This window comes from Silurus aristotelis, assembly GCF_946808225.1.
Source record: "Silurus aristotelis genome assembly, chromosome: 28".
NCBI classification, from domain to species: Eukaryota; Metazoa; Chordata; class Actinopteri; order Siluriformes; family Siluridae; genus Silurus; species Silurus aristotelis.
Genome location: NC_139601.1, coordinates 11,316,280 through 11,328,648, shown reverse-complemented (window position 1 = coordinate 11,328,648; position 12,369 = coordinate 11,316,280). Strand labels below are relative to the sequence as shown.

The 12,369-nt window shown below is 39.0% G+C and overlaps 1 protein-coding gene across 2 annotated transcripts in view; it reads right to left on the bottom strand.

Annotated features, from left to right (window-relative positions):
• Positions 1-10,185, bottom strand: part of iars1 (isoleucyl-tRNA synthetase 1) — a 91,432-nt gene extending 81,247 nt beyond the window's left edge. The window contains exons 1-3 of one of the 2 annotated variants that reach the window (XM_083533943.1): positions 10,116-10,185; positions 7,057-7,180; positions 6,757-6,913 (exon numbers count right to left, since the gene is read on the bottom strand). In XM_083533943.1, the coding sequence (XP_083390069.1) occupies positions 6,757-6,913; positions 7,057-7,175 (276 nt within the window). In that variant the 5' untranslated portion in view covers positions 7,176-7,180; positions 10,116-10,185. Of the gene's footprint in view, positions 1-6,756; positions 6,914-7,056; positions 7,181-10,021 lie in introns of both variants that reach the window. The other variant, XM_083533944.1, reaches the window with a different exon arrangement.
• Positions 10,186-12,369: the final 2,184 nt, after the last annotated feature.

The window sequence follows — 12,369 nt, the reverse complement described above, 5'->3', positions numbered from 1 at the left end:
AAATATTGCTTAAAAGGATGTAGTAACACTGTCTGTTCCAACAAAGCTTTTATCTCTCTCGGCGTCTTTCAAACAAACTTTGCTATCTATCCATCCGTTTTTCCTCTTTTAATAATCCTTAATTGTTTTTGTCCTCCTGACTTGTGCCTGTAGTTAGTTAACTCGACTATAACTAGTGTTGTTTATATTTATTTTCTCTCACTCACATCTCTGTATAATAAATCTGTTCGTGACGATAAGCACTATGCCGGTTGTTTGTCTGCATTCGAGCACAGGTGAGGACTTGTTCGAGTTGCAAACGGTGGCGTTGGAGATGGAGGCATTGGAGAAACAGATTCGCGAGCTTCATGCAAAGCATGACCGGCTGCGAGAGTGGAAAGCGGCGCTGGAAACATCCCGGGCGGACGCGCACTCATCCCAGGTAAACTCCCGGGTTGAACCTAACGTTTCCAGCACATCAACTCCGCGTGCTTCTATGCCCAGGCCCAGCGCACCTACAACTCCGGCACCGGTGCAACATGGACCCTGGATGCGGCCGCGGCGGAAGAGACAAGCCAAGCCCCGATCGAGGACGTCTCCACCTCCACCACCGGCCTTCGAGATCTCGACCGAGAACCGCTTCGTCCCCCTCCGCGAGACGGAACGCGACACTGTTATTCTCGGAGATTCCATCGTCCGGCATGTCCGCGCTACCCGAGCTAAAGGTAAGGTGCACACTCGCTGTTTTCCTGGTGCTCGTGTTCTGGATGTCGCTGCGCAGGTACCCGCGATCCTGAACGAGAACTTTGGAGCGGTTGTTCTCCATGCCGGAGCAAACGACACCAGGCTGCGGCAAACGGAGATCTTAAAGAGGGACTTCAGGATCCTGGTGGAGACGGTACGCAGCACATCACCCACAACGAGGATCATAATGTCAGGGCCTCTTCCCACTTACCAGCGAGGGGCTGAAAAGTTTAGTAGACTTTTAGCTCTAAATGAATGGTTACAGTCATGGTGTCGAGAACATAAACTTCTCTTTGTTAATAACTGGAACTGTTTCTGGGAGCGTCCTAGGTTCTTCCGCCCTGATGGCCTGCACCCCAGCAGAGTTGGAGCAGCAGTGCTATCAGATAACATCTCTAGGATACTTCACACCATCTGACTGGTAAGACATCAAGAAATCTTCAACTATAAGAACACGCATACTACAGACCAAATAGTTACAAGTTCACACACAGCCCAGTTTATAGAAACCGTATCTATTCCTCGGGTAGTAAAATTAAGAATTACATACACAAGATCCAGAAATAATCTTATTGCAGTTAAAACTGAAAAATGCCAGATAAGCAAACACAACAAAGTTCTAAAGTTCGGTCTTTTAAACATTAGATCACTTGCACCCAAAGCACTGATTGTAAATGAGATGATCACAGATAATAATCTCTCAGCACTCTGTCTCACTGAGACCTGGATTAAACCAGGTGATTATATGGGTCTAAACGAGTCTACACCGTCAGGATATGTTTATAAGCATGAGCCCCGTCAGACTGGTCATGGGGGGGGTGTAGGAACCATTTATAGTGCTTCTCTTAATGTTAGTCAGAGATTAGGATTCAGCTTTAAATCATTTGAAGTGCTCGTTCTTAAAGTTGCACTTTCAGACATGCATAGAAAACTCGCTCTGGTCACCGTGTACAGACCCCCAGGGCCCTACGCTGATTTTCTTCATGAGTTTGCTTGTTTTCTCTCAGACCTCTTGATCCGCTTTGATAAAGTGCTGCTTGTAGGAGATTTTAATATTCATGTAGATGTTGCAAACGATGCCCTAGGATTATCATTTGTCGATTTACTAAACTCTTTTGGAGTTAAACAAAACGTCACCAGACCAACCCACCGTTTTAACCACACACTAGACTTAATAATATCCTACGGAGCAGACATCACTGATATAGATATTTTACCCCAGAGTGATGACATCACAGACCATTATCTCCTACTGTACACACTACCGGTAGAGCAGATTAACTGTGTCTCACCACGGTATCGACTTGGTAGGACTATTATTCCAACCACTAAGGACAGATTCATAAATAACCTGCCTGATTTATTTTAGTTTCACATTAAACCCATAACTGCTGATCATCTTGATGAGATGGCGAACAACATAGACCTTATCCTCACTAGCACTTTAGACACTGTTGCCCCCATCCGGTTAAAAAAGGTTCGAGAACAAGCACCTGCACCTTGGTATAATAGTCATACGCATGCCCTAAAGAGAACAACACGTAATCTGGAGAGAAAATGGAGGAAAACTAAATTGGAGGTATTTAGAATTGCGTATAAAGACAGTATGCTTAGCTACAGACAGGCGCTAAAAGCTGCTAGAGCTAAACACCTGAGCAAACTCATAGAAAATAACAAAAACAATCCCAGGTTCCTTTTCAGTACAGTCGCTAAATTAACAACAAATCAGGGATCTGAAAAATGTGTTCCATCACAGTAGTGAAGACTTTATGAATTTCTTCACTGAAAAAATAGATAACATTAGAAAAACAATTGTGGCAGTTCAACCTCTGACAGCATCTCCTGACACAATCGTACTTACAACCCCACAACTACACAGTTTTACATGTATAGGACAGGAACAGCTGTATGATGCTATTATGAAAGCTAAATCAACAACATGTCAGTTAGATCCAATTCCCACTAAACTACTGAAGGAAGTGTTATATACAGCTGGTGAGCCTCTTCTCAATATTATTAACTCCTCACTATCGTTAGGTCATGTCCCTAAATCCCTCAAGTTAGCAGTTATTAAGCCCCTCATTAAAAAACCTAATCTGGATCCAAACACGCTATCGAATTACAGACCAATTTCAAATCTCCCATTTATGTCTAAGATTTTAGAAAAGATTGTCGCTGCCCAGTTATGTAACCACTTGCAGGAGAACAATATCTTTGAAGAGTTTCAGTCAGGTTTTAGGCCCCATCATAGCACAGAAACTGCTCTAGTTAAAATCACTAATGACCTGTTTTTAGCTTCAGACCAAGGCTACATCTCCCTATTAGTTTTACTAGATCTTAGTGCTGCGTTCGACACTATAGATCATGATCTTCTCCTCGATCGCTTACAGAATTACATCGGTATTCAGGGACAGGCATTAAGCTGGTTTAAATCCTACCTGTCCAATCGTTACCATTTCGTAGATTTAAATGGAGAGCTATCCAGGATAATGCTAGTAAATTATGGCGTGCCACAAGGGTCAGTTCTAGGACCCCTGCTTTTCACAATATACATGCTTCCATTAGGAAATATTATTAGAAGGCATGGAATTAGCTTCCATTGTTATGCTGATGATACCCAGCTATATATTTCATCCAAACCAGGCGATACAGCTCAATTAGCTCGCATAACTGAGTGTGTTGAAGAAATAAGAGATTGGATGACCCATAACTTTCTGCTATTAAATTCTGATAAAACAGAGATTTTGCTCATCGGCCCAAAAAATAGTACACAGAAGCTCCAGCATCTCAGACTGCATTTAGACGGTTGTTCTGTAACTACTAGTTCAACGGTAAAAGACCTGGGAGTTATTTTAGACAGCAACTTATCTTTTAAAAATCACATCAATCAAGTTACAAAAACAGCCTTCTTTCACCTTAGAAATATTTCTACGCTAAGAAATATGTTATCTATATCTGATGCAGAGAAGCTCGTCCATGCGTTTATGACCTCTAGAATAGACTACTGTAATGCATTACTAGGTGGATGTCCTGCGTCATTAATAAACAAGCTTCAGTTAGTTCAGAATGCCGCAGCAAGAGTTCTTACTAGGTCAAGAAAATACGATCATATAACCCCAATCTTATCATCCCTACATTGGCTTCCTGTTAAGCTTCGAATAAACTACAAACTACTGCTACTCACTTATAAAGCACTAAATGGTTTGGCTCCCATGTATCTATCCAGTCTTTTAACACGCTACAATCCGTCACGCTCCCTGAGATCTCAAAACTCTGGGCTTCTAGTAGTTCCTAGAATAGCAAAGTCCACTAAAGGTGGTAGAGCATTTTCACATTTAGCTCCTAAACTCTGGAATAGTCTTCCTGACAGTGTTCGGGGTTCAGATACACTCTCCCAGTTTAAGTGTAGATTAAAAACATATCTTTTTAGCAAAGCCTACACATAACACACATCACACACATCACATCACAACCTTGTGCTCCAGAATATATGATTACATGCACATTATCAACTTGTGCTGTTAATATCATGAACAGCAGCTACGCTAATTCCTCTCCACTGCTTCTCTTTCTCTCCCCATCCCGAGGCATCCTGAGGTTTGGCCAGCTCCAGTCACGTCCCACCTCGTGAAGATTATGGACCTATGGATGATCATGGAGAAGTAGATGCCGAGTGTTTAAAGGCCCTGGCATGGAGAAGCTGATGCTGGATCTATGATGATCACAAATTGTTCTGTATTGTTGAAAGATTTATGACCAAACTCTTGATGTCACCCATATGAGGATGGGTTCCCCTTTGAGTCTGGTTCCTCTCAAGGTTTCTTCCTCATATCATCTAAGGGAGTTTTTTCCTTGCCACTGTCGCCACGGCTGCTCATCAGGGACAAACGCACACCATTCACCTTCACTGTTGTTTTCTGTAAAGCTGCTTTGAGACAATGTCTGTTGTGAAAAGCGCTATACAAATAAACTTGACTTGACTTGACTTGACTTTATACAGACAGAGGGTTTTGTAAGTAATAAAAAAAAACAAAAAAAATAAACAATGACACCTATAGGAACTGTAACCATCAACTTTCAATGAGTAATTTAATACTATTGCTAAAGAACAGCTTAAGTTGGTAATCCATTATTTCTTCCTGAATAAGACTTGTATAACTCTGAAATGTACATAGTTTTTGAATGTACATAGTTTTTGGTAAACTAAACTTTTTTTTTTTACCAGTTACCACCTATTTTTGTACCATTTTAGGTTCTTCACTAGACTTGAATGGCTTACATTTGAATAAAAACTAGAACAAACACACTTTTAACATAAAGTGTGTATATACAGTATGTATATATGCACATACATACAAACATACATACATACTTAAACACTCCTGCTGACGGTTTCCCAAAGTAAATACTCAAATATTTCTCAGTGTCCCAAATTAAACAACATAAGAAACACCCACCCCTAGAGCAAAGTATAATATTTCTGTATTGCTCAGTCACTAATGTTCATTTGCACATTATGTATAAAACATAAATAACCTGTCATGAATTGCTTGAAGTAGAAAAAGAAGTAGGTGGCACAGAGCACAATATCAATCATTCATTTAACTGAATAAAAACGAAGCTGTGCAATCCATAATCTTTGCATATCATCTGGGTGGTTGTCAACTGGTCATACTGCTTGCAGGAGTGAGCCCAAATCACCATACACACTCAGCTCTTAAAGTGCATCAATACACTAACCTAAAACAGGAGAAAAAATTCAGAAAAGATAAAAGACCCCCTAATTCATTTTCAAATTGTATTCGTTATTGGCTTTAACAGCATATCTAATTGTGCTGATTTGCATTGATTCTGATGTAATAGTGTCTATTCAATTTATTGTATTATATAGGACAGAAATTCTTTGATGGACCACCCCTCCTCGGCCCCAACCCCCGCCCCTGCCCACCACCCATGTAAGTAAATTATAAAAAAAATTTTAACCCTTATTCATCGGTGTGAATTCCACTCTAATTGGCATTTCCCTACTCCACAATAGCTACCAATCAGCACATGATACTTTCTAGATCTACAAAACCACTGCTTTTCCTCAGGACAACTGATCAAGATCATTGGAAAGTGCCGTTTGCCATGAGAGATCAAACACTCATGATTGGCGTCACTGTGATCATGTGACAGGTGGAAGGGTCATGCCTTTACACTCATCCACACTCTAATCTGATCTCCTGACAATACGATGAACAATTTTCAATGCACCACTTCAGAGCCTCCAAGCTGTTACTTTAGAAGTTGCATCCTTTAAGATATGGGAAATTCTTTAGAGTTCGGGGGCTCGGGGGTTTCTCTGGATCACGAGAAGCCTCATTTTATGTCTTATTAGGTTTAAGAGAAAAAAAATTTGAATCTTGTTAAGGAAAACTGGTTATAGCTGCTATAACAAGTGAAAACAGGAAGTAAATTGTTGCTGTTTTTTTTTTAAGAAATACAGAAGTTATATGGTAGGACTTTGTGATAGGACAAAAATATATGCATTTGATGTTCTTAAGGACATACATGATGAGGTTTACAATATAGAAAATAAAAATCCTTTAAACTGAATTTTAGTATACATTTCTTTTATGCCTACCAAGAAGATGATTAAGTCTTATTTTTCAAAACATACACCAAATCAATACCATGCCGGCTTCAGACATGCCGTCATTTATTTTGTCCATAACACTACAGGGAAGCCCCTGTAATGCATTCACAAAATTAGCCTCATGCATCACCACAAACACTTTGTCTTTATGAGTTTCCTTTAACAGTATGTCATAACAAATCAAAGTGGAACTACATTATCATCTGAATCGTTGAGTTTCCACTGTACAATTGCACACACCTAATCACAGCTAAAAATAAAAAAAAATGCACCTGATTCGAAATAAAAATCTGAACAGTCACAATCAATTACTGACAAATAGGCGTCCCGGAGGAGAATATAAAAACCATGGATTCCATTAAGTGCAAATACACATAAGGTGTTTGAGTTCTTACCACAGGCAAGCCGTGGCAATCCCAGCCAAACCGACGGTCGACATGGAAACCGCTCTGGTGAGCAAACCTTGTGACGATGTCCTTTATAGTCCCGGCCAGAATGTGGCCATAATGTGGGAGACCCGTAGCAAAAGGTGGTCCGTCGTAGAACACGTACCTGTGAGCGTAAATACACACCGGTCATTCGTCAGTGACAAAACACCCAAAGCCAATTAGCGAAAATATGGACAGCACTAAGCTAGCATTGCATCACAACAAATGCAAAACTACAACCAGCAAGCGATAGTATTTGTGTCTCACTTGGGCCTGTTTTTGGATTGTTTCAAGCACTCCTGGAAGCAGTCCTTTTCAGTCCAGAATTTCAGAACACACTCCTCTTCTGAGGGAAAGTGGATCGACTCAGACACAGGCTCCACCATGATGCCTACAAGAAAGCAACAATGAGTGTACATGTATGACAAAGGGTATAAATACTTCAGTTTTATCATTGTCACACTGTCATTACTGAATGCCAAGTTCACACCCACAGCACTTTCTGCACAACCAGTCTGGTGACACGACTTGCATGACTCAATGAGTATATTATTTTAATTTTCTTGATGTACTAATGTAATTAATATTTTGTTTACATCTCATTATTTCAAACTTGTTATGGAGATCTGTTATTGGAAAAATGCTGAACTATAAAAGTTTTTCACATGTGCGTCAAGAGTTAATGATATTTACGCAAGATGGATCTCAATCATGGACATGCATCAAAATTCATTTCCTACATTAAATACGCATGCTGTATTTATATTCTAGGGCTGCAACAACGAATAGATAATCATCTATAATGGAATTTGTTGTCAACGAATGCAGTTATCGATTTGTTGGGCTGCTCAAGTTTTGGGTTTAGCGTGCCGGCATGATCACACAGCCGCTTGGGAAATGGCGGAGATTACAGTTCAACCTGCAGCAGGAAAAAGTGTGCACCCCAAGTCTTCCAAGGCATGTGAGCACTTTATATTAAATGCTCGGTTGGTAAGAAAGTACCACAGTGATGCACGAGCACATGAAAAGAAGACACATTGGAGTCACAGATGAAGACGAAACATCGGCAAATTAAGCAAAAACTGTATAATCCTCATTATGTAAAAAATGTAATAATTTAAATAAGTTCTATTGTGTAAACTGTAACTTCGGGAAAGTCGCACTGGATCTGTTCTTTTGTGACTCGCGAGCATCAGGTTGCGCAATCCCCTCGCTCGCTCGATTCAAATATAACGGTGCGAACAAACACTTAATCTAAAAGTAGCAAATAACAGCAGCAGTAAACAATTACTTTTTTTTTTCAGCTATTGTTGTGGTTTTCTGAGAATGTTTATGCGTTGGTGTACGAATGCATATTTTTTCTTTTTTTTTATCGATTTACACAAATTGCTTCACCTTGCATACTCAAATGCAGTTTTTTTTTGTGCGTTTTTTTTTTTAAAGAAAGAAAAAACCCAGCATTAGTGAATTTGTATAAAGGAGAAATCCCCCATACATTCAACAAGCAGCCACAATAACCTTTCATAAATGTCTAAATTAATGATAGTTAAACTCAATATGTGGCCTTTGCGTTTTCTTATGTACACTTTTATACATAAATACCTTGAATTAGGGTTTTATGTTATAATACAGTTATAATATGCAAAACATCTAAGCCAAAAAAATTTTTTTTTTCCGATTAATCAATGATCAAAATAATCGTTAGTTGCAGCCCTAAAATATTCATTTGACTATAAAAATTCTACTATTCTTTCTCTGAACATGTAAAACTGAAAACTCCATGAGACATCATCAGGAAGCCTTTAATTTCAGATATAAATATTAATGTTGGCAACTTAATACTTTACATACATTTTATCTTTAACTAAATGATTATCAATATTGTAATCAAATATGGCACTGCTTTAAGGGGACTATTATGATGAATGTTTAGGAATTGCTTTCTCCTGTTACGTTCATTCATTCATTCATTTAGTTCTTTTAGGAGCCTGATCTATCCCAGGAACCCTGAGCGTAAGTACACAGACTGTTGATACAAAGAATACACAGTGGATGGGATAACAAGCTGTTACCAGGCACCATACAGACATGTGCAGGGGCAACTTAGTGTAGCCGAACCAAGTACAAGCATGTTTTTGGGCAGTTGGAAGAGGAGAAGGTTTTGAGCATTGGGAAGAAACCAGAGAACCTGCAGGAACTCCACTTAGTCACAGGCAGAAAATATTGGGCTGTAGAAAGAAAATCTGGAGGAAACCCATTTAGGGGGGTATAAGGTGGATAAGGAGAAGGGCAGTAGAAAGAAAGCAAAGATTATGGAGGAAACCCATTTAGTTACAGAGACAAGGTTATGGGCATTAGGATGAAACCAGAGAACCCGACTGGAACCAATACAGTCACAGGCAGAAGATTTTGGGCAATAGAAAAAAACCTTGTGGAAACCTATTTAATCACAGGGACAAAGTGACAGTCAGTAGAAAGAAACCAGAGAACTTGGAGGAAAACCATTTAACAGAGACAAGGTTATGGGCTGTAAGAGGAAAACAGAGAACCTGGAGGAAAACCATTTAGTCACAGGGACAAAGTATAGGGGAGTAGGAAGAAACCAGAGAACTTGAAGATAACCCACTTAATCACAGGCAGAAGATTTTGGCCAGTAAAAAGAAACGTGGAGGAAACCCACTGAGTCACATCGAGAAGGTTATGGGCAATAGGAAGAAACCAGAGAACCCAGACAAAACCCAGTCAGTCACACAGATAAGGTTATGGGCTGAATTCAGGCAACCTGGAGGAAACCAATTTGGTCACAGCTTCACCTGTTTCATTCTAGATTATAACTGCATTTTTAATTTTGACCTTCTACAATGCAATATTCCAACACCATGGATATATTTAAATGCACACTTTATTTGATATTTATAAAAAAAACTGAAACTAAAAGGGAATGTTATAGGTATTAACCGCTGTTCTCTATTAAGAGATCATTTTTTATTACTAATTTGTATTAACAATTATTATTATTCATCCACTGACTTTTATTATTATTATTATTATTATTATTATTATTATTATTATTATTATTATTATTATTGTTATTATACTGAGCTGTCAGTGACGTAATAACCATCTGACGCCGCGTAACTCAGAATTAGCTTTAGCCTTAGCTTGCTATTAGACTCTGATTGAAAGTTCAGCTGGATGATCCGAGTTCTCCTTCAGCGCGTTCACATCTCACCGCTTCTGCACCTTCTATATTCACGCAGTTCACCAGATCGCGGCCGACACACAGGCTCCACAAAGCCGCCTGTTTTAACAAGTGTCCTACTCACACGCGTGCGGTCTCTGCCGGGATGCCGAAGAAGAAGAAGGAGCCGGACTTACAGTGCGGAAATGATGCAACTGAACAGAAAGCATGGGCGGAAACGGAAATACAAAGATCATAACATTAGAGCTGCGCGTCAACCTGGAAAGTGTTTAGCACAGGATGTCTCTTTGTCATAAAAATAGGCTCTATTTGGTTATCAGGAGCAAAACCGAAATATATATTTTTAATAAACCGGTTTATTTTTCTTACACGAATGCCAAGTTCCGTCTGCTAAGCACCGTTTTCACCATTTTGTTTGGGATTCAAATTCTACCTGCACAACCAGGGTTCTGACGTGTCACGCGTTTACACTGAGACACGCATTTCATCCAGTTCACACGCATTTCATCCAGTTCACACGCCACCCTTGTATTTCTCACGCTGAGAAGTCATGGAGAACTTGTCCCACTTAATTGAATGAATGGACGCACAGCTGCCTCGAGTTCTACAGAAAATGATGTTTGTTAACATTTGTTATGTTATTATGTTATGGCCACAAAGTAGTGGTTTTGGACACATTTTTTAAATCCTAAAAGATTCCTAAAAGATCCTGGTCTAAGATTTGTAGTCTTTGTAAGAATTCATCCGGAAGAAATCCCAAAAGGGATGAACAGATTCATCAGCTCCTCAGAAGAAACAGAAAGGGTCAATGTCCTGAAATATCTTTTTAAACTAAAACATGGTAGGATAGAAGAGATGAAGAAGTATTTTTTAGGATACACCCGTAATCTTATTGGTAATCCAATATTTAGAAGACGGATTCCACACTTCTTTCCATGGAATGTTATCGAATCAGACATTCCAATAGGACACAACGTATTAGGAAGAAGATGAAACAGATGACAAAGAGACCTGTGGTCTAACTGAGCTATTACAGTTTTTCTCAGGTGCTTTGGAGCGTTTCTCAGATCAGAAATGAAATTCTCAAAACTACTTGTTCAACCTCCACATCATTTAGTCATTTGTGCTCATCATAAGAACATTTCTCGTTACTTTGATCAAATTGTGAATGCTTTGCTACATCATTTAATCAATTGTGTACAAGTGTCTGCTTTTTCCTACATTAGCAGTTGTTTATGTCATGTTGATCAAAATGTATTATACTGGTTTCACCTACATGGTATTAACCCCCAAAACATTTAGGCATCAGTTCATCACATAAGTCATTAAGTGCAAAATGGTTAAACCAGTTGTCAAAATTTGTCAAGCTCTTCTTCTTCACAGTTCTATTAAACTTTTTTGGTAAATGTGTCTTGAAATGATGAATTGTGAAGATAAACCTTGAATGTCACTAATGAAGGGGCGTGTTCACTTTCAGATCAACCAATAAGCAACTAGTTCTCTAAAATAGGTCAAGGCTGAATCTCGTGAACCTTTACTGTAATTGGCGAGTGTATATAAAAAAGAGCAAAACACAGATTTACAATTGTTGAAAATGGATGAACAACTAGGAAACGAACATGGTCGAGAGCCAAGAATAAGGATGCATGCTGGAAGGGTAAGGAGACAAAATAGAGGAAGAGGAAGAAGAGGCCAGAGACATAGACACATTTCAGATGAAATTAGAGCCACTACTGTGGACCATGTTGTCAATCATGGCCTCACAATGGTATTGCAAGGGATGATATCTGTTGTGATGTGGATGTAAATCTGTGGCCCGACAGACTGGGACGTCAGGGGGTAGAAACAGATTGCACTGTATAGTGCGGCATGCAAAGTTCTGCCTAAAAAGTGTTTCCTATGTTTACCTTTTGGAATTTAAATTTGTGTCTTTTTATTTTCTATCACAATGACATTATATTGTAATTCTTTAGTCAGTCCACTAGTAAACAACAATAAAAAATTGTGAATCCTGTCCAAGTCTCTTACAATCAATATCCCACATACAGTAATGTGTAAATTTGTGCTGTACAAATTCAACATAGTTTACATCAAGAAATACTAAAATAAAGATTGTCATATAAAAAAAATGACTAAAAATTGTGACTATCTTGTTCATAAACAATGATTAAAAGGACTTGTTATTTTGATGGCAACAATATGTTAATTGACAGAAATACTTACTGAGGATTTTGAGCAAAAAACAGGCTTTTGAGACATTGTTTTGAAAATGCACTTACTGATTTCCAAATCTGAAGGATGATCGAGAAATGCTCCAAAGCAACTGAGAAAAACTGTAAGAAGCAACATAACCCCATTAGGAATGGTGTCCCTTACAA